This window comes from Dermatophagoides farinae, chromosome 5, assembly GCF_024713945.1.
Source record: "Dermatophagoides farinae isolate YC_2012a chromosome 5, ASM2471394v1, whole genome shotgun sequence".
In the NCBI taxonomy this organism is placed as follows: Eukaryota; Metazoa; Arthropoda; class Arachnida; order Sarcoptiformes; family Pyroglyphidae; genus Dermatophagoides; species Dermatophagoides farinae.
In genome coordinates, this window is record NC_134681.1 from 884,841 (window position 1) to 907,674 (window position 22,834).

Sequence of the window (22,834 nt, forward strand, 5' to 3'; positions counted from 1 at the left end):
ATGTAAAGAAAATCATAAAACAAGAAAATGGTGAAATGAAATCTAATAATAAAATGCTAATGTTTGAACGAGAATAAAAACAGCGATAACAACAAAACTATTTCAATATTGATGATGATGATGATGATGATGATGATGATGATAAGGCAAAATCTTGCCAATTTTATTCTTGATTCATTTTATCATTACCAAAAATGGCTGAATGAAAATTAAATCATCATCATCATCATCAACATAGTTATCAACATATATTTATCAAATTTGATTCATTCAGTATTCATGATTTGTTTGTTCATGTGCATTGTGAATAATAATGACTATATATATGTATATTTCCAATTTGGTTTCAGGCACTTGTGGACAAAATAATTTCATTTGCATACATAATATAACCTAATATGTGTGTTTGTTGTTTTATTTTCATTCAACAATGTTATGATAGAATGAAATGAATGAATTCAAAATAAACAAGATTTGCATATACATAAATAAAATGGAACAAAAAACGATTTTTCTACTTTCAACTTACCATCTTTTTGTTTTTGTTTAAATCTATTTAATGTTGAATTTTTTCGATTTTCAGCTGTTTGTTTGAACATCATATGAATTCCTGGATTAATGAATTTCATTGTGGTCGCTACAGTTGTATGTTCGATTGTCGGTATTATTGAAGTAGTGGCTGTCATCATTATTTTTGTTGTTGGTGTTGTTACACTTGTGGTAGGCGGTGTGGTCATTGGTGTTGCTCCAGTCAAAACAATTGGTTTATCACCAACATTGACAATCACCTGGAATAATGTTTTGTTCGGATGTTGTAATATGGATGATGGTGTCCATTTTTGATTTTTCATCATCATTGGTTTGGTGAATAATAATGGTAATAAAATTGTCGTTTTTGTTGCTGTCGGTACCGTTGTCGTATGCATTGGTGTTGTTGATGATAATAGAACATGTCGAATTGGATTGAAAATCATTGGTTTTGAAATCAATGGGAAATTATCACGATTTGTTGATATTTTTGGTGTTTGCGTTGTTGTTGTTGTTGTTGATATTGTTGTTGTTTTATTCGATTGTTTGTATTGAATTCGGTGTGGATGATTAGGAGATGTAGATGGTCTGGAAGGTAATTTTAACGCTTGTTTTATGGCCATCGTTTGTTGTGAATTTTGATCTTTTGAACCATAAAATATTTGATTCGGTAATTTTTGTTGTTCAAGATTAGCTTTAGCTTTGGCTGCTGCTGCCAAAATAATACGTCTAATGAAAGCATCGTGTGTTTCACGACCATTACGAAATAGACGATCGATTAATGGATCGGTCGTTGTTTCATTATTTTTGTTGTTTGTTTTTAATGTCATATATGGCACCGGAAACAATGAATTCTGTTGAATTCTTGATGGCAATTTTGTTGAATTTATGATATTTTTATCTTTTAACATCACTAATGGCTTCGTTTTGTTCATTATCGTTTTTGTTGAGGTAATATTAAATGGTTTTTTCGTCGTAATATTTAATGGTGAAAACGATGATAATGATAATGATGAATATGATGGTGAAAATGGCCAGGCTTGAATTTTATCCTGGATCACTGTTGTTGCTGTTGTTGTTTTGAAATTGGCACCAGAATTTGTTGTTTCAGCCAAAACGATGGACATTGTTGTTGATAACAATGACAAAATTAATATTAAAATCAAAATTGTGGATCGAAAAATTGTTGCTGAACAATAAAAAGATTTATTAAAAATGTCAAAAAATTTTTTAAATTGATAATACAATTTTGTTTTGAAGAAAATTTGATGATTGATATAACAACAACAACAACAACAACGATGATAATAATAAAAAGAATGGCAACAATGATAATGACGATGATTGTCGATTAGCAACATATCGTCGATAAGTGAAGAATAAGAATTTGATTATGATCAATGATGATGATAATAATGATGATGATGATGATGACATTGACATGGACAATAAAAGATTGACAATTGATTTCATGATTTGTATGATAAACACTTCAATCATATCTATCGATATTTAATTTTGGGAATACAAATTCAAAACACGTATATATTTATTAATGATATAAATGATTGTTGATAATCAATAATGATATTTAGAAGTAAACGTGAATAAAATGCATAAAAAGAATGTTTTTTTTCATATAGAATAAAATGAATCAACTGATAGATCGATTGAATCAACAATCAAGTCACAGAATGATGATTTCTTGATGATACAACAAACAGGAATACTTTTAACTCTGAACAAACCCTACTACATATATCAACTTCGATCAACTTGAACGAATCTTGTTTGTTGGTGTATTTTTTTTTTGTGAAAAAAATTTTTTTCGTTTGAAAAAAAATATTTGAATTATGAATTTCACAAGCGAAAACAAAAGCAGAAACAAACATCAGACAAAAAAAAATATCTAAGCAGATTCCATAAGATTTTCTATTGATTGAACATTTATTCATCAAGTTAAGACTTATAATAAATAACAAAAAACAACAACAACAACAACACTACTGGGTTACACTTTGATCATCATTCTCTCTCTCTTTTTTTTACCTGTGTTTCATTTCCATTCCATTACATTTCGTAACGTTTCGTTTCGTTTTAGTTTAGTTTCTTGATTTATTATTTTATTTCTTTGTATTTGCTTGCCTATAACAACAATAACAACAACAACAACGACAATGATAATAACATTATTCTATTTTGTTTGTTTCGTTCTGCATTTATTCATTACGGTTATTTTTTTTTTTTTTGTTTAACTGACATTTTACCTGACATCATCTATGTGGTACTACTTTCCTTACCTCTCTCTCTCTCTATCGTTCTGTTTCTCGCTCTCTTTCGATATTTATTTTTTTTTTCGTTTCTCATTCTCTTTGGTTCAATGGTGTGTGTGTGTGTGGTTACGCGTATCCGTCTGGTATTCACTTGTTGCGAAATAAACTTGTTGTAATAATGAGCAAAAAAAAAGAAAAAAGAAAAAGAATTGTTTTTTATCACCATCATTGATGATGATAATGATAATTTCATTGTAAAAAGAGAACAGAACCGAAAAGAGAGCGAGATATAAAGATAGAGATAGAGATAATAATAAATGTGTTATGTGTTACAGAAAGGTACCCATTTTCTATATAAACTTTATTTAGAATTTCCAAATAATAAAAAAAAGCTAATTTGATTTAATTTAATGATTTGATTGTCGTTATTGTTTTCTATTTTTTTTTCATCCATTTTGAATGTTTCATTGATGATCAATGGTAGCGGTAGTGACGCTAGTTGTCGTGGTTGTTGTTGTTCATTTTGTTTTTTTTTTTGTTTATCAGTATGTCACCTGAATATAATTTTCTAATAATAATAATAATAATAATAAATATCCGTTAGTTGTTATTATTATTATTATTAAAGAATGTTTTTGTTGACAGGTTGGTTGTATTTATATGAATGTTGTACCATATATATCTTTGTTATATGCATTTTTTTCTTTCTTTTGTCACTTGATTACCTGTCTATTCACTAGCACTACACACCAAAAAAAATGTTCGTGTGATGGAAAATCAAATTATTATATTCAAATTTAATTTTTTTTTCTTTTTTCTCCTTTCTTCTTCTTCCTTTTTTCCTCAAAATTATGTTCATTCATCTATCCGGTATATGATTCGTGAAACAAAAAAAAAAAAAAAAAAAGAAATTCGAATCGAGTGTTGAATTGAATCTTTTTCTTTGTTTGAGCTAATAATAATAATGTATATTCAAAAAAAAAAATCATCGGTGGATAAGATCAAAAGAAGAAGAAGAAGAAGAAGAAGAAGAAGGGAAAAAAGTATGTTTTCCATGTCAAAAGTTAAATTTTAATTTTTTTTCCATTTTCACACCATATCACACTCACACACACACAAAAGCATTGATAAGTTCAAACAGCCACAATTGAATCATAATCGACGTTACAAAACCGAAAACAATCATTCCGTTCGTTGATATTCAGATCTATGGTAGAAGAAATCCATTTATCAATCTTGATATTATAAAGCATTGGAAAAGAACAAATGATTCTGTTTTTTTTTTGGTTTAAATTAACATCACTTCAGAATTTAAAGTGTAGAATAAACAATTACATCTCTATCAACAGTTCAGAATAAATTCAGAAAAAAAACGAATAAATTGTTTGTCTAATTCTTCTGAAATTCAGTTGAGCAGATTAACAGATTTTTTTCTAAATTCAAATAAATCATCGACATAAACAAAATATGCACACACAAAAAAAACTGGATCAAAGATTTGTGTATCTAACACAAATGATTGAATTTATGCCAAACAAAAATGTTGTTCGATGTTGTTGTTGTTGTTGTTGTTGTTGACTTGAATAAACTTAATCAAATCAAAATCAACAACCAAAAAAAAAAAAAAAAAAAAAAAAAAAAAAAGAAAACAGACATAACACATCTGTGTGGCGAAATATAAATAAATAAATAGATATATGTATATACAGATTATATAATGTTGTTACAAAATAAAACATGTGATGAAAACGAAACATTTGAATTCAGCTTGAAATGGAAGGAAAAAAAATTGGCCACAAATATATAAATATAAATACTATGATCGGATTTTGTGCATTTTTTTTTGTTTGTTTGTTTGTTTTCAATGATAAAAATTCAATTTCCAATGGCTTTTTCGTTTATATTTTTGTTTACATTTTGTTTCATTTTGAATAATGTGGCTAATAATATAAATGAACGAGTCCAATATAAATTGAATATATAAACATGGATAGAATATCTATGTATCATCATCATCATTATAAATTAATACAAGAAAATTTTACAATTAGCAATACCCTAATTTTGTTGTTGTTGTTGTTGTTCACCCACAATTTATTCATTGAAATTGACACATTTTTTTTCTTCGATTCATGATAAAAATTATGATAAACTGCATGTAAAAAAAAATACGGCAACAACAACAACAACAACAACAATGAATGAAATGATCCAATTTCGATATAACTGCAATGAATGAACATACAATACAGATACATACAATGATAATTGTTCCGTTACAGTTTCCTATTTCTTCTTCTTAACCATCTTCATCATCATCATCATCATCATCAATGATCATAATTCAAATGACAATGGCAAACATAGACGACGACGATGATGATGATGATGACAAATGAATTCTCGGTCGTTTTGTTTTTTCATCTGTCTCTCAATGTATCGCTCTCGTTAAAAGAAAGTACCTATAGGTCATAGAATGTTTTTTTTTTCTTCAAATTTTTTTTTTGCCATCTCCATACAATCTATATTATCTATTCATTCATTCTATTTATTATCAGTTGTAGTAGCAGCAGCAGCAACAACAACAACAACAACAGGGGCAGAAGCATTATTTTAATCTTGGTTGAACAATGACAATGATATCGAATAATTCACAATGCAATTAACCGAAACAAATTGAACAACAAGAACAAAACGAAACAAACAAACAAACAAACAGAAAAAAAAATACAGCCGGCAACAGAAACAGACAGAAAAAAAACATCGTATGATGACAATCGACAATGATCATCATCATAATAATAAAAATGGTATGGTATTTTATCATTATTATCAGTCAATTTAGTTATTCATCAAAAAGAAAAGAGATATAGGGTGGTGGATAAAAAAAAACACAATTTCAATATTAATTCATTGTGTGAATTTCATTTTGATATGACAAAAAATTCTGCTATAAAATATACACGTGATTGTATGTAAATCACCATATACAACTAACTGATTAACATCCATTTATATTTTGTATTAGAAAAAAATATATATATATGGATCATGTTTTTAATAATAATAATTGAATTAAGACACACAATGATGATTTATTACAATGTTAGTCATGTATAGCAACAGTATACTATACTATTTATCAATCGTTGAGCATGGACGATTTTTCACCTTTTAGTTGATTTCCGTATGTATGTGCTTGTGTGTGTGTGTGTGTGTGTATGTCAACAGTTAACCCTCTCGTTTTTTTAGGTTGTCGAACCACTCAAAGATATTCACCCCATATGTTTGTGTGTGTGTGGTTTGAAATTTTTTTTATTTCATTTTCGTACAAACAAAAAAAAATTGCCATCACACACCAAAATGAGAACTGATTGGAGCGAATAAGTGACAGGAACAATTCAGTTAGAAGAACAAAAAAAAAATAGTTAATAAATTATTGTGTTGATTTTTTTTTCTCGTCTTCTTTGTTTTATTGTTCCATATATCCGTATGGATACACCAAAAAAAAAAAAAAAAAAAAAAAAAATGGATAAAATCATAACATGTTTGAACAAACCACACACACACACACACACTGATAGACAATGAGAAAAATAATCATGAAGAAAATAAGTTTTAACCTGTGAATTGGTAACAAAATTAAATTGAATCGTAATAATAATAATAATTATTAATTGTGGTGATTTTATCATCATCGATTAACGTTGATCGTTATCATCATCATATTTTATCAGATTTCTATCAATCTAACACTGTGTTTGAGGTGTTAAAAATAAATCAATATGAACAAAAAAAAAATAAACAAAATTTCTGGATCAGATAACCAAATAGAAATGAAAATATAACGCACACACACACAGAGAGAGAGAAATTCTAGTCCAAGATAATGATTGTGAATTTGTTATGGCCAAACATTTCATATGATTTTTTTTTCATTCATCATATCATCATCATCATCATCATCATTGAAAATGGGCAAATCATAATAATTCACTACATATATTAAATAAAAAGAGGTTCAAAACGTTTCGGTTATGGTCCATTATATTTAATAATGGATTTATGATCAAACTAACCATTGTTGTTATGGTTTTTTATGATTTTTTATTCAAAAACAAAAAAAAAACGAAAAAAATAATAACTACCATAGTCATTGATTCTTGAATTATCTATATAATTGATTATGAAATGAAATGAATTAAAAAAAAATTATGGTCATCATAATTCATTATTATCATTATGATCAATAAATGGCCCAATTAATTGATTGATTGATTTTTTTTTCTAATGAAAATTATAATCAATATATATATATATGCATATGAAAATTGTTTTCTTTTTCATTGATTTCTATGTTCATATATACACTAATTCAGTAGATTCAACAAATTAAATTTTTATTATTATTTATTCGTTAGTTTCAAATAATTCGTTGACACTTATTGTTCCTATTGTAATAATGATTATTATGTTGAATGAATGAATATATAAATTGTATATGTCTAATCAATAATTGAAAATAGACAATTTGAATATTAGATGAATATGTGTGAAATTTTGATTAAAATCCATAATCATTCTGATCATGAATGAAAATCTTTTCTTTTCTTTTTTTTTTTTTAGTTGTCGAATGATGGTACGAAATTCATTCATTCGATGAAAAAAAAAGAATGATGATGTGACAATATAAAATCAAATCAAGAAGATGATAGAGAAAACAAAACAAAACAAAAAAAAAATGACGACAGGAACAATAACAATAAAATGAACGAGATGAAGGCATGAAAAAGGTCGACAATACCAGGCATCCACTGTAACCTGGGAAAGAATTGATTTTAAATTTAGGAGGCAACAAAAATCAATCAACATTATGAGATTTAATCACAAACAATTGTCAGACATACACACACCACACACACACACACACACACGGTGATCATCATCATTGAAAAATCTACAAAACAAAAAGAAATCACCGATGAAATTCGGCTATCCGTTCCATCAAATTCAATATTCAGTATTGTAGGTCAGAGACATTGTGAACAATTCTTTTACGTGCATGTGTGTGTGTGTGTTGTTGGTAATCGATTGGAATTGTAGACGAATTATTTTGTTACATTGTGATGATGATGAGATTTTTCAACAACAATTGTCTATCAATCTTTTAATGCATGTGTGTACATGTGTGTGTGGGTGTGTATTGATATTTATTGGTTTGATTGAATCATTCGATGTAGACAGAAAGACAGAAAGAAAGAAAGAAAAGAAAAAATCAAGTCAAATGTCGCTAAATAAAATTGAATTTTCATCTATTCGCACTGTTCAAAAGTCGATTTTTTTTAATACGAATACGGTACAATAAAATAACAATCTCAATCTTTAAATTTACGTTACGCATTATTACGTTTTTTTTTGTTTTTGTTTTTGTTTTCGTCTTTGCTATTTTTTTCAGGTGCATGAAACAAAACAAAAACAAAAAAAAAATAATCGAATTCCAATGGATATATTATCACATTTGATTGTGTGTGTGTGTGTGTGTGTGTAATACATTATTATTCTTGAATTTCAATTTGAAATTCCATTATTGAATTAAAATTCAATGGTTTTTTCTCGTTTGTTATTGTTGTTGTTGTTGTTGTTGATTTATTATTATTGATTATCTGTTGAAAATTAATTCATTTCATAGAAACAAACAACAACAATTCTTTTGGTTTTTTTATATATATATGAAAAACAATAAAACTGAATGAATTTAATTAAGTTTTTTTTTTGTTTTGTTTTGTTTTCCTTTGTGTTTAACATTATTGTTACCATTCGTATAAAATTGATCAAATGAAAATCTTAGCTTATTGCCAATTAAAATTGTGAAAACAAAATCAATGAGAAAACAGAAACAATACATTAGAAAAAAAACCTCATCTCAGGAACATGTGTGCACATTTTACCTTTTGATTGGCCAGTTTCACCATCATCATCATCATCATTAGAATATTTTGTTTAGATTTAAATTTTTTGTTTCTTTGTTTTTTAAAAACATTTTTTTTTCATTTTTATTATCATTCCAATGACAAAATATTCGTGATCAATTTATTCAAATGATTTATGTATGATGAATAATGTATGAATCATTCATTGATTGATTGATTGATCGATCGATTCATTGATCAATGAACAGTGTCATCATCATCGTAATTTTTGGTTGATTGCACACGGCAATCATCATCATCACCGCCTACAACCGCCATGCACCCAATTGACAAGCACCTTTATACTATTGTTATATTTTCTGGTCCATGAGATACAATAACAACAACAACAACAACAACAACACCAACAACATCAGACAATTAATGTCGACTTTCCAGATTTTTTTATCCACATTTGAATTTATTTATTTTGATCAAAAGAACAAGAACAGAAAAAAATTGATAAAAGACGAGTGAACAAAAAAAAAATTACCGATGTCACCTGTTGGCTTGATGAAACATCATCATAGAAAAAAAACAATCGATTGATCGACTTATCACACACACACACACACACACACGACAAAACAATCAATGTGTGCAGCAACAAAAAAAAAATTATATCGTTTTTAAAGCGAAAGTTTTTTTCCCCATCTTATTCGTGTGGCAATAAATGCATTGTGGCCATAATGATAAAAGCATCCAAAAAATGACGAAGAAAATTGAATAATCAAAATTTCAAATTGAAAATAAAAAATCTAAAATTAAATTCCATTTATGCTTAAATTTTGGAACATGACTTGATTTACAATTATAATAATAAAAAAAATGATGATGATGATGATAGAATGAAATGTGAAACAAAAACAAAAAATTGATGACAAAAATTGATGGGCATCACATTGTTTTTCCATCATCATTGTGAAATGCCAGCAGCAACAAAACAAAACAAAAATCGAATTTTAAAAAATACCAATTTTCATTGAAAACAGCAGGAAAAAATAAACGTGAATAAATTCAAATTCAAATTCCAACAAAACATGGACATAAATATTTTATTATTTCATCATTCATTTCAAGAAAAATAATCTCTCTGTTCATCAAAAAAAAAAAAAATGGTAGTGGCAAGAAAAAAAAATGAAACGAAAAAAAATTCATGAAAAATAATAAAATGATAATAATAATAATAATAATAAGTAGATACACAATTCATACAGAATGATTTGGTGGTTTTGTGTGTGTGTGGGTGTGTGAGTGAAAGAAAAATTAATCCGTCTTTTTTAAGAAAAAAAATATCAATAAGTAAAAAAAGTGTGAGTGTGGGTGTGTGATGATGTTTTTTTTTTTTTTGATTGATTGAAAAATGACCGTTAATCATCCGATGTCGTCGTTGCTGTTGTTGCCATTATTGTATCACGATCTTCAATTTCACGTTGTGCTTTCGATATTTTAACTTTACTTCGTACTGGTGTTTCTTCATGTGCACCAGTTGTTTTGGCAAACATTTTCATTTTTTCCTGAAATGTTAGCTTTTCAGGTAATTTATCTGTTGATGATTGATTTTGATTCGATTTAAAACGTTCAGCTTCAATACGTTTACGTGGATCATTATATACTTCTTGTGCACCAATTACACCTGGTGTACTACCACTTACATAATTATTGAGCCAATTTTTTCCATTTGGTCCTTGTGATCCAAGTACATCATCAATATCTTGCAATGAAAATCGATCTTCTTGTGGTTCATCTTCTTCTTCTTCTTCTTCTTCAACCTGATGATGATGATGATGATTAATATGACTACCAATGGCACCAACATTTCCGACGTTAACACTCATATTTGTCGGTGTACTCATCTGTTCATTATGATCATCATCGCTTTCATTATCATCATCATTGTCGTCATCGTCATCTTCATCATCATCATCGTCATCATTATTCAATACGGTTGCGGCAGGATTATCATTCCATGAAACTTTTTTGGTAGATTTATTTTCTGAATGTAGATTAGATGTGTTATTATTGGTAGAATTTTTCAAAACACCCATTCTGGTTGTCGTTGATGTTGTGACCAGTGTTGCATGTTGTTGTTGTTGTTGTGATGGTGATGGCGATTGTTGATCACCATCCTCATTTTTCATTGCATTCGATAATAAACGATCCAAACGTTGATTAGCTGATTCAACGGGTGGTGATGATTTCGGTAACGGAGGAGGTGTTTCACTATGATGATCATGGTTTGATTTACTATTTATTTTGGATGGTGATTCCTCCTAATATAATAGAATTATTCCAATAATTAATTAACAATCAATTAAAATGATTTTAATTTTTACCTGTCGTTTTTTGGTATCTTGTAAAATTTGTTCCTCTTCCTGTTGTGTTTGTTCTTCTGTAATTCGAAGATATTTAAGTCTCTGAGCTGTATCAGCTTTTCTTTCATCATTCATTTCATCTGTTCTATTAACATTGTAACGTTGCTGCTGTTGATGTTGTTGTTGTTCCTGTTGCATACGTCGTTGACGGGAACGTTCACGATCCTGATGAATGGCCAACATTCTTTCACGACGTTCGGCACGATCCAACACTTCATCATCATCATCATAATCATCATCGTCTTCATTCTCTTCGGCAGCACGTTTCTGGAATTCACGTTCCAAGATCAATTTTCTTAAACGTTCCTCATTTTTAGGATTACGATAAGGTAATGATTCTAAATGTTTGATCTCTTCATCGCGCGATCTTTTTGTTTTTTCAATTTTTTGTTGAATTTCCTTTTAGAATATAAAATAAAAATATAGATTTTAATCATGCTAATGGGACAAATTCATTAATACCTTTTCTTTTTCTTCCCGTTCCCATGGTGATGGTGATGATGATTTGGCTTGTGTTAGAGGTGGATATCCACTGGGTCCATAACGATAATTGGGCTGCTGTGTGTGTTGAATAACGTTATTATTATTTATTGCCATTGATCGCAATGGTTTTGGTGCCGGTGGTGGTGGATTCGAACGAATAGGCGAACCGTATGGTCCATTAGGACGGAATCCATTCATCGATGATTGGGACATAGTTGTAGATGAATGTGTCATTGATTGTCCATTATATGTCAATGACTGTTGGCTAGTGAAACGTGGTCGTAAACTATTGGCATTAGAAGTCATCAAAACGTGAGGAGTGATGGCTGAATTGGACATTGATACACCTCTAGACATTGTGTGTGAACCACCATGCAATTGTTGTTGTTGTTGTTGCATTCGATCTTCACGACGTCGTAATTCTTCACGAATCTCTTCCATTTTAGCTTCTTGTCGTAATTGATGTTGACGAAATTGCTGTTCGATCAACGATGTATGATTTGGATCTGATGATTGTGACTGTTGTTGATGATGCTGTTGTGCATAATAATGTTCTCCGGGTCTTTTTACTGTATTTGCTACTGACCCTGGGACAGCTGCTGCATTTTGTGCGAATATTTGCTCTTGTTCTCTTGTGGTTACAATGGCCGATACAGGTCTCGAGGGAGCAGATGATGATGCCAATTCGCCAGTGGTTGTTACCAGTGATGATGGATGTTGCTGCAAAGATGAATGTGACCCGTGTAATATCGAACGATTTGCTGCATGAGCAACGGTAGCTGGTGGTGGCATTATTTGATGATGATGATGAATAGGATGATGGCTTGGTGATAATTTTTGTATTGAAGAAATTTGGCCAGGTCCATTTGGTTGTGTTGTTGAACCCGGATGATTCAATTGATATAATTGAATATTTTGATAATGTCGTTCTTCAGGCAATTGGTGAAAATGCTGAACAGCAGCAGCGGCCGCCGCTGCTGCTGCTGCAGCAGAATTTGCCGGTAAACTAGCCGTTGACATATTTATACTGCGATTATTATTATTGACTAATGATGAATTCATCAGATTTGTGGCTGAATTATAGCTTAATTGTGATTCTGGTCGCATTGAATTTACTGAATTACTATTATATGTTAATGGCATGGTAGCACCACCACCACCACCAGCAGCAGCAGCATTATTAACATTTGCTGTGCCCATTTGATTTCGATAATTATAATTCAATGATAATGGTAGTGAATTATAGCCTTTGTTTCAATTAAAAAAAAATTAAAAATAAATTTCACGTTCAATGATTAAGTTTGACATCATCATACCAGGCAAACAAGTCTGTTGTGAAACTGCAACCGTTGGAAATTGTGATAACATAGGACTGTATTGGCCAGTTGTAGTTCCAGCCCCAGGGAATCGATGTAGACCACCAGCACCATATTCGGGTGCAAATCGAGGCCGTAAATCTAATAAAAAGATAATGAAATGTTTAGTGTTTCATGTTCCAGGAACAATAATTGTTGTATTAGTATGGATCAAATTACTTTTGGCCATCATTGCAGCGGCAGATGATGGAACTTGTTGTTGCTGATGCTGTTGTTGTTGAGTAAGGATACCGCCTAGTCCATGATAAAGTGCGCCTTGTTTGGCAACTTCTAATGTAACTACAGGCCCAGTTTGAGTCATCAATTCTGCAGCCTTTTCTTGGGTGATTCCAATCAATGTTTGTCCATCAACTTTTAACAGCTGATCACCAGCTTCTAATCGACCGTCCTGCGTAATTAAATTAAAATTAAATAAGATTAAATCTGAAAAAACTTGAATATATTTTGTTTACCATATCAGCAGCCCCTCCTTTTACAACCGATTTAATATAGATACCCAATTGACTTTGATTAGTACCACGAGCAGCCACAATACTTAAACCGATACCGTTATTAATTTTTTGAAGTTTGATCACATGAACCTCTGGTTCGGGCATCATACGAACAGTACCATATGCAGATGCTAGACCATAGCCAGGAGCCACCATCATTCCCAATGAGTTAATAGGTGGCAATTGGTTTTTCGATTGTTGTTGTCCATGCAATAATTGTGGCTGTCCAACAAATTGACCCGACATGGAATTTTTATCTGAAATAGAACCACGATTTTTTTGATCATCAAATTCTTGATAAGGTATCGATGTTGGTGTTGTTTGTTGTTCGGCCTGAAAATTAATAAAATAAATAGTCCAATAACCAGAAGCCGTAGGCTGAATAGTTAGACTACAAATACGAGCTTGAACCAATGTCTGAACAAACTCTTGTAATCCGGTCGGTATACCGCGGACAATATCACAGGAATAGCCATCTTCAGGCAATAGAAATGGCAATTGAAGATCACTTTCTTCTTCTAATCGAATTTCACGACCTTCTTTAATGATCAATTCATCGGTGGTATTACGGGCCATCTTCACCATACATTGAATGTTATCGGCAGTGAACGATATCTCATCCGACAATGGTTGATAACGTTCACATAAAGCTCGCAATTGAACGGAATTTAACTTGTAAAAATTTGCAACCAATGCATTCAAATCTTCGGGACATTTTTTAGGTCCTTGTAGAAACAATGCTGTTTGAATGATACGTGATAAATGACATTCAGCTGCCAGTTCAAGTCCTTGTTTTTCAGCCCATAATTCAATTTGAGCTAAACATTGTTTCAATTTTATCCCGTAAACACGAGAACAGAAATTAGATTCGGCCGTGCCGATGACTTTATTGAATAACCACATATTGATAAAATGGAATAGCTGAGAAAACAGTTGAATAGTAAGTGCTGCATTTACACGAAAACGTCGCAATAGCTGCATTGAATTGGATAAAACTTTCAAAATGTTTTGGGTCATCATATCCATAGCATTATTAGACTGATCGACAATATCCTTTGTGAATGTTGATAATACTTCCTTCAATTCATTTTGTTGACAACCGACCAAAAAATTAAATGCTATTTGGACAGATTCGGCCATAATGTCTTGTGAATCGAATGTGAATGCACTTAGATGGCGATCGTTTTTGAGAAAATGTAAAATCTCAGATGAATTGGCTAGCCAAAATGCCAACGATGATTGATTAGTATGATTCTCATTAATAGCTTGCTGTATCATGTTGGCATATTTAATACAAAATGAAATTAATAGTTCGGCACGAACTTCCGGCGTAATTTCCGGCTTAAAATAGGTGGAAGCTCGATATCGTGTGGCCATATATAACGAATACGTAATGCATAGTTTAAATTGCACCTGATTTGGATCGATTCGTTTTATAATGGTTGTCAAGAACAAATCCTCAAGTTCTTCGCCTACTTCTAATATGGCAGGTAATATGTTGTCACCTTTTCTTACTTGTTGTTGGGGATTAGTCATCGCTATTGGTAATTGTCCTGGTACTGGTCTGTTCGTTACCATATTTGTTTCAACATTCGAGGCGATACTTGATCGTGGTAAGCTACCCAATGTTTGATGCCGTTGCAAGGACCCTGTACTATACATATTGGCCACTGGTTCAGGTTTACTCGATGTTTCAACTTTACCATCAGCATCAAATGTAGTTTCATATGAAGGATTTAGTGAAGATGTTGGCGATTTTAGGGGATCATTTATGAACAATTGCTGAGAATGGTGACCAACAGATGGTCCGGCCGATATTTGGGAATGTCGTTTGAGTAGATTTTCATCTACAAATTTAAATGTGAATAATTTACCAAATCGGACTAACATGCCTGGTTTAAGTACGGTTGTTTCGTAAATTTTAGTACCATTAATAAAAGTTTCCGCTTCCCGATTACTTGGTGTGACGATAATTATACCATCGGTATTCGCAATCGTACAATGGTGTGGTTGAATACTTGGTCCACATAGCTGTAACGTACTACGATTTGGATTTGGAGATTTTTCGGCAATCACATCGACATCGGTACCGATTTCAAGAATACTGGTATTTAAATAATGACGTTTAGGAATGACTCCGGGACGAAATATTTCACTACCATCAGGATCAACTTCTACCAAATATGGCAACGTTTTATTGGCTGTTGTTGTCGATTCACAAAATTCATCATCACCACCACTAGCAGAAACACCGCCAATTGAATCGATCATTTGATTACCAATCTTTTTCTTACGTCTTCGTGGCTGATAATCTGGTGGTCGACGTCGAATATGGAATGTCAATACACCACGTGATTTATTATGTGATCTTTCAATTATCAATGGACAATCATCATCATCGAGAATATATTCACGAATACCAGTTTGATTAGTATCCGGTAATGATTGTGGTCCATTGGTAACACCATTGGTTTTAGCATCTGGAATACTACCACCATTTAAATATGGTACAATTACTTGTACCAAACAATACTGAACAGGATCTTCTTTATCTTTGCCATATTTCTCAAGAATTTCTTTAACGGCAAAAGCAGCTGTATCTCTAGTTGATAATAATATTGTTTTATATGGTACATCTTGATTAATTGATTCACCAAATATTCGTAATGTTCCACCTGCTTCAGGTCCACCTTCTTGGCTGAATTGTTGTAATTTTTTCTCAAGTTTTTGTTGCCGTCGCCGACGCATTACTGCTTCCGGATTTGAAATGGATCGTGTGAAACTGGTCTCAGGCAGTTCTGTATATAATTTTTCGGCTAATGAATCTTTTCCATTTTTGCCACCACCACCAGCACCACCACCACCAACACCACCATCTTTACTTGATTTATTATTGTTGGCTGCTTTTTCCTTTTTTTCTTTCTTCTTTTTCTCTTTCTTTTCACGTTTCGATAATTTACGATTAAATATATTGCTATTTTCCGGGCTAAATCCAGGTAACTAATTTTTTTTTTTAATGATAAAAGAAGATAAATATTAATTTTTTTTTAAACTAAATAATAATGAATACACACATAAGTTTTTTCATCCATTCGTCGTAATAGAAAACGACCTTCACGATCATCTTTATGCCAATTCAATTGAACCAATAATGGAAATTCTGAATCGGCTAATTTACGTTCCTCTATTTGATTCAAAAAAAAAATGAAAAAAAAATTAAAACAAATTCAATTCTCGTTGTTCAATTGTTGATCAACTAAAATGCTAAAAAATTACCTCCATTTTCATGTATCTCATATAATGCATATTCCGGTACAGAAAGCATACGTATATCGGGACGAAATTTTTCAATTAAATTATTAATAACATCAGCTGTCGATGCTGTCGATGATATACGCATACATTTGGTGGCCACTTTTTGTCCAGCATCTTGAAAATAAAATCTCATTACACCATAGAATTCCAGGTCCTATAATGGGGTAATGAAAAAGAAAAAAAGAAAATTGTAATTTTAATCAAAATAAAAAAAATTTCTTAATTTTAAAATTGGCGCGCATCTAAATTTTTTTCTTTTACTTTTTCTTCTTCTGTTAACCTTCATAATTTTTTCTACTTTTTTTTGAACACTCACACCTGGCTTTATCCACACTAATTACCAAGAAAAAAAACCGCCAGCTTTTAACCGTTTTTATTTTGTTTGTATATTGTATATTACGGTGGTGGGTCAATCACTATTAGCAAGGTCAGATTTTTTCTCTCGCTCTCTCTCTCTCTTCCTCACACATACACTTGTTGCACAGCAAGACAGATGACAACACAACAGGTCGGCCACCACCACCACCACCATCATCATCATCATCATCATAATCATGAAGAAAAATTTTGGCTCTCTAACCATTATCATCATCATCATCATGACCAATGATTATCACTATAGAGGCCGATTGCGAATGAATGTTGTAAGAAAGAAAGAAAGAAAAAACTTGTTTTGACCAGTCAGCAATCGTTTTTTTTTCTCTTTACTAACTTTGGGTCATCGTCGGCAAAAATTGATGGTGGTCGACAAGGGGCAAACAACGAATAATATTCTCTAGCTGGTCTAGACTATAATAGTACTATGTTTGTGAATTAAATTTTACTATATATGATATTCTCTAACGATAGCTAAATTTTTCTCTTGTTTTGTTTTGTTTTGTTTTTTGGTTTGACGACAATTGCAATTTTTTTTCTTTTTTTTTCGTAATATATTTGCTGCAGCCAAACAAACAACAAAAATAATTGCCAATGAATACTATTGTTTGTCGTATTGATCATTGGTTGTTGTTCTATAAAAAAAAACCGTACACAAAATGAAAAATCTATGGTTTTTAACCTGATTAGACCAGATATATATATATATCTGGTCAGCAATGGAAAAAAAATTTTGTTTGTCTGTGTTAATGGAGCATTATAATCGAAGAAAAAAAAAATAAACAAGATAATCATTTTTTTTTGATCACTAAATTGATTGTCACATTCATTATTATCAATGGATCTTTAATCTTTATTTTTTTTTCTATTACATGTAAATATCATTTTCATAGGATATAAAAAATATGACACTACCTAATGGTATACAATTAATTCATCATTTTAGTTGTTGTCATCATCAAAAAAATTTTTTTTTCTTTTGACCATCAATATATGATTTTTGTACAAGTTCATATTGATAAAAAAAAACATTCATACATTTAAGATCAAATTCATTTTCGTATCATTTATTTTTCTTATCCATTTGTTGACAACACAATGATGATGATGATGATGATGACATTTTTCATCCATAAAAACAAAGATCAACAAGATTATCTCTGCAGAAAAGAGAGAGAGAAAAATGGGCAACATTCCAAGTTGAATTGAAAGATAAAATTATAAGCAAAGAAAATAAAAATGATAATAATTTTGATTCTATCTATTATTAATAATCATCAATATATATATATGTTTTTATCCAATTCTTTTTTCTTACCTCATTTGGTTCACTAATTTCAAATAAATCCAAACGATTAGCATTCCATTGTGCAATTATGTTTCGAAGATTTTCATGTTCTTGTGCACGCTGTTTAACGGTCATTGTGGCCAAAGTTGCAACTGGTGTTGTTGTTGTTGCTGTTGCTGCTACTGCTGTTGTCAATGATGATGATGACGAAGATGATGTGGCTGTAGCCATTATCGTTGTTGTTGTTATTGTTGTTTTTGTTGATGATGATGATAAAAATCTTTGGGTTGTATTTGATGGTATTATTGTTGTGGTAGACATAACCATTTTATTATATTTGATTTTATGATGATGATGAGTGTAATTGGTCAATCAATCAATCAATATTGTTTTGATATTATTGAAAATAATAATAAACCACCAACAACAAATATAAACAAATATATATATCATATAATGATGATGTTCAAATTATGAACAATTTCAGCGAAAAATGTTTTAATTTTTATTACATTTTTTTGTCATCATTCATTGATGATAGTGGTGATTATTATTATCGGCTTCGTGAATCTATTTTTGAAAATAACAAAAAAAAAAATCGAATGAATTATAAATGATTATTATTATTCACAGAGAAATGGAAAATTAATCTGTTCAAGAGAAAAAAAAATGGAGAGATGATACAAATAAATCAATCAGCAAAAAAAAAAAAAAAATCATCATCATTCAATCAATCAAATAAATATATATATATATAGTACACAGTCAATTAATTGTTCACATCTTGTTTTACATATAAATTGGTAGCTAATTTTTGTTTTTTTTTTCGCCATTGATTATTATTATAATGATGATGATGATGATGATAATAAACACACACACAAGTAGTACAAAATAGGCTAGAAATGAACAACAAACGAATGAATGAATGAAAAATAAATTCATTTCGATATTGATATTTTTTGGTTTTCATGGTTTCATACATTCAAATGAAATGATGATGATCATGATCATCATCATCGTGATTACTATTAGTTGGCAGACGATGAAATTTTTTTCTATTTCATTGTACACATTGATTTGTGCATCTGCTTGTTTGTGTGTGTAAATCATTGATTTGATTCGAATTTTCTATTTATATATATATTATATATTAATTTTTCTGTTGTTGTTTATCATTCGTTTTTTTTCTATAAGATGAATATAAATGATGATGATGATCTCGAATTGTATTTGTAAATATATAGAAATATAGATAGAATGTTTAAAAATTTAAAATTTCAACTCTATTCAATGCACACAATCAATCGATTAATCATCAAAATGTTTTATTATTTGCAACTAAAAATTTTAAACTAGATCGTAGAACAAAAAAAAAAAGCTTTTGCTCCAAAGAAAAAAAAAGGATAATGATGATGACAACCAAACCAAACTAAACCAGATGTGAATATAAAGTCATTTCTTAATCTCTTCAAAAAACTTGAAAATTTTCTTGGAAAAAATTTCCAATAAAGACGAAAAAAAAATGTTTTTTTGGTTTGTCTATCTTCTTATTTATGATTATATGATGATGATGATGATCATCATCATTACTCTCCGTCAAGATGATGACTGAAAATTGAACATACACACACACACAAAAACAAAAACGAAACGAAGAAAAAAAAATTTAGTCATCGCTAGTCATATTTTTTCTTTTGGCATTCTTTGTCCAATTTTTCATGGTGAAACAATATTCCAGGAACCATCATATATAGCCAGAAAAGAAATATGGACTTGTTAGTTTTATGTTATGTAAAAGACAGTGTGAAACAGACAAGTCAAATTTATTCAATGGTCTCAAGAAACGATAATAATAATATAATGGTGATAATGGTAATGATGATGATCATGATGATCTGATTGATGATATATAGCTGTTAGCAATAATAACAAGTTTTTACTGTTGCTGCTGTTGTTGTTGTTAATGATTTTTTTTTTTTTTGGAAAAAAAAACATTTCGAACAAACAACAGAAATAAATAAATAAAAAAGACAGATTCATTCCGTTGAAAAACGGTTATTTTATTTTATTTTTTTGTTCGTTCGTTCAATCATTTATTGTCAAATTGAATAGAATGAAATGAAATGAATTCATTCGATTTTTTTTTATCATCATCATCATCATCATCATGGATGCATCAAACGGAAATGAATTTGTTTATTTTTTTTTCATTTTTCAAAAGAAAAATGACACATAAAACACACACACACACACAGACAGACTGACACTAACATAATATAAAAGAAAATGAAAAGTTTTTTTTCCTGAAACCATTCTGGATAACAATAAAAATGACAAGAAAATAATCACGTATATGAACAAAAGGGCAAAAAAAAAATTTGCGGATGAAAAATCAAATTTTTTTTTCAAAAAATCAAAAAAGAAAAAGAAAGACCTGTTACACGAGTCGGTCAATCGATGATGATTGTGTGTGTGTGTCCTTTCTTACTTGATGTATATGATTATCAAATTATATTTACAATGATGATGATGATGATGATGATGATAATGATCACATTTCTCATTTTCATCATCTGATTTTCTTTATGTTGATAAAATTGACAAAAACTACATGTCTAAACATTGCCAATATGTGTGTGTACGGGTGACATACTTGTATCAAATAAAAATCAACAACAAAGACAGTGACAAGAGTGAAATACCAAATGATATCAAATCATTAATTAAACAAATATAACAAAATTATACGAGGTCGATCGATGTGAAAAACAAAAACAAAATAAATAAATCATGATGGAAAATTTGATTTTTGTTTCAACAACATCGAAATATATTAAATATTCAATGAATCATCAATACATTGATTGATTTGATTTCGATTCTCGAAGTGACACATACACACACACACACACACACACACACACACACAGAGAGAGAGAGAGAGAGAGAAACTGGTCGCCTTGTTTACATTTTTTTATTTTATCTGATTAATTTGATTTTTTGTTTTCCTGGTGTCGTCCACTAATCATCATCATCATCGCCAAAATTAAATAGAAAAAATTTTTTTGTTTTGTTTACAATCGTTGTTGTTGTTGTGTATTTAGAGAGAAAAAAACAGATAAAAAACAACATACCAGGTTAATTTTTGTTTTTTACCAGGAAATTTTACATTTTTACAAATATTTGATTTGATTTGATATGGATATAACAGACACCCAAACACCCAAACACACACACACATACACACAATAAACTGCACTAATTGTAATTGCCGGTGTTTTTGTCGTTTTATCCGGTTTTTTTTGTCTGTTTGTTTGTTCACTTTATGTCAATTAATGGTGGAAAAAAACACCAGATAATTTTAATTGTGATGATGATGATGATGATGTTGAGAATGGAGAAAGAGAAATGGAAAATTTTCTATTTCGATGACATTTGTAATTTGATTTTTTTTTTATTCATCAAACGAGAAATATTCACTGTGGAAATTAATATGACAATGTTTTTTCGTTTCACTTGTTGATTTACAATGAATCGATGATGATTATTGGCTGTTGTCAATTGTTTAATTAAATATTGAATGAATTGAATTGAATATAATCTTATTATAACGATGATGTTTGGTGTTCATGATCATGATAATGATCTCAAAAAATTTTTTTTCCATTTTATCGTTGTTTCAATTTCCATATACACACACACACACACACACACACACACAAACACTCATCAACAGAAAAAAAACAAAAGCAAAAAAAAAAAATCAAAATTCATTCATCAATGGTGACGAAGCATCAATTTTGGATGAGATTTGATGATGATGATGATGATGCCACCGCCGCTGCGTTGATGATGCACACACACACACACACACACTATATTCACATCATCGCCACCATTGAAAAAAAAACAAGGTAAAGTAAAAAAAAAAAAAAAAAAAAAAAATTCAACAGGCATACCAACAACAACAACAACAACAAGCTTCAACAATCTAATAAGACAAATGAATGAGAAAAAAAAAATATTATATTGAACATAAAGCGCGAATTTTTCTCTCCTTTATCATCATCATCATTGAAAAATATACACATTCAGTTTACTTTGACTTGTCAGTTGATGAGATAATAAGTAGTGGTAATAAATGGTAGTGGTAATATGTTGATATATCAAACGTTTTTTTTTTCTTCGATGTTTATGTTGATTGTAACAACAAAATTGATGATTTTCAGTCAACGATGGTGGTGATGATTATTGTTGTTGTTGCAATGGATCAACAACAACAACAACAACAGTATAGCCACTATCAAATGTTGTGTGGTGGATATTTAACATTGATTGGAAATAACACACACACACAC

The 22,834-nt window shown here is 30.1% G+C and overlaps 1 protein-coding gene across 1 annotated transcript; it reads right to left on the bottom strand.

The window, feature by feature from the left end:
• Positions 1 to 9,786: 9,786 nt before the first annotated feature.
• Positions 9,787 to 22,400, bottom strand: cno (adherens junction formation factor afadin). The gene is made up of 10 exons (XM_075731293.1): positions 21,611 to 22,400; positions 18,504 to 19,043; positions 16,772 to 16,964; positions 16,570 to 16,679; positions 13,457 to 16,495; positions 13,164 to 13,392; positions 12,945 to 13,085; positions 11,608 to 12,875; positions 11,107 to 11,544; positions 9,787 to 11,043 (listed from the first exon to the last, which is right to left on the bottom strand). The coding sequence occupies exons 2-10, from the start codon at positions 18,798 to 18,800 to the stop codon at positions 10,141 to 10,143; spliced, it is 6,618 nt and encodes a 2,205-aa protein (XP_075587408.1). The 5' UTR covers positions 18,801 to 19,043; positions 21,611 to 22,400; the 3' UTR covers positions 9,787 to 10,140.
• Positions 22,401 to 22,834: the final 434 nt, after the last annotated feature.

What these genes read in the sequence shown, in the direction of transcription:
- cno (XM_075731293.1), bottom strand. Translation starts at nt 18,800, where the DNA reads ATGGTTATGTCTACCACAACAATAATACCATCAAATACAACCCAAAGA. An exon ending in ACAACAGACTTGTTTGCCTG is followed by an intron (nt 12,876 to 12,944) that starts GTATGATGATGT and finishes ATTGAAACAAAG; the next exon opens with GCTATAATTCACTACCATTA. An exon ending in AAGATACCAAAAAACGACAG is followed by an intron (nt 11,044 to 11,106) that starts GTAAAAATTAAA and finishes CTATTATATTAG; the next exon opens with GAGGAATCACCATCCAAAAT.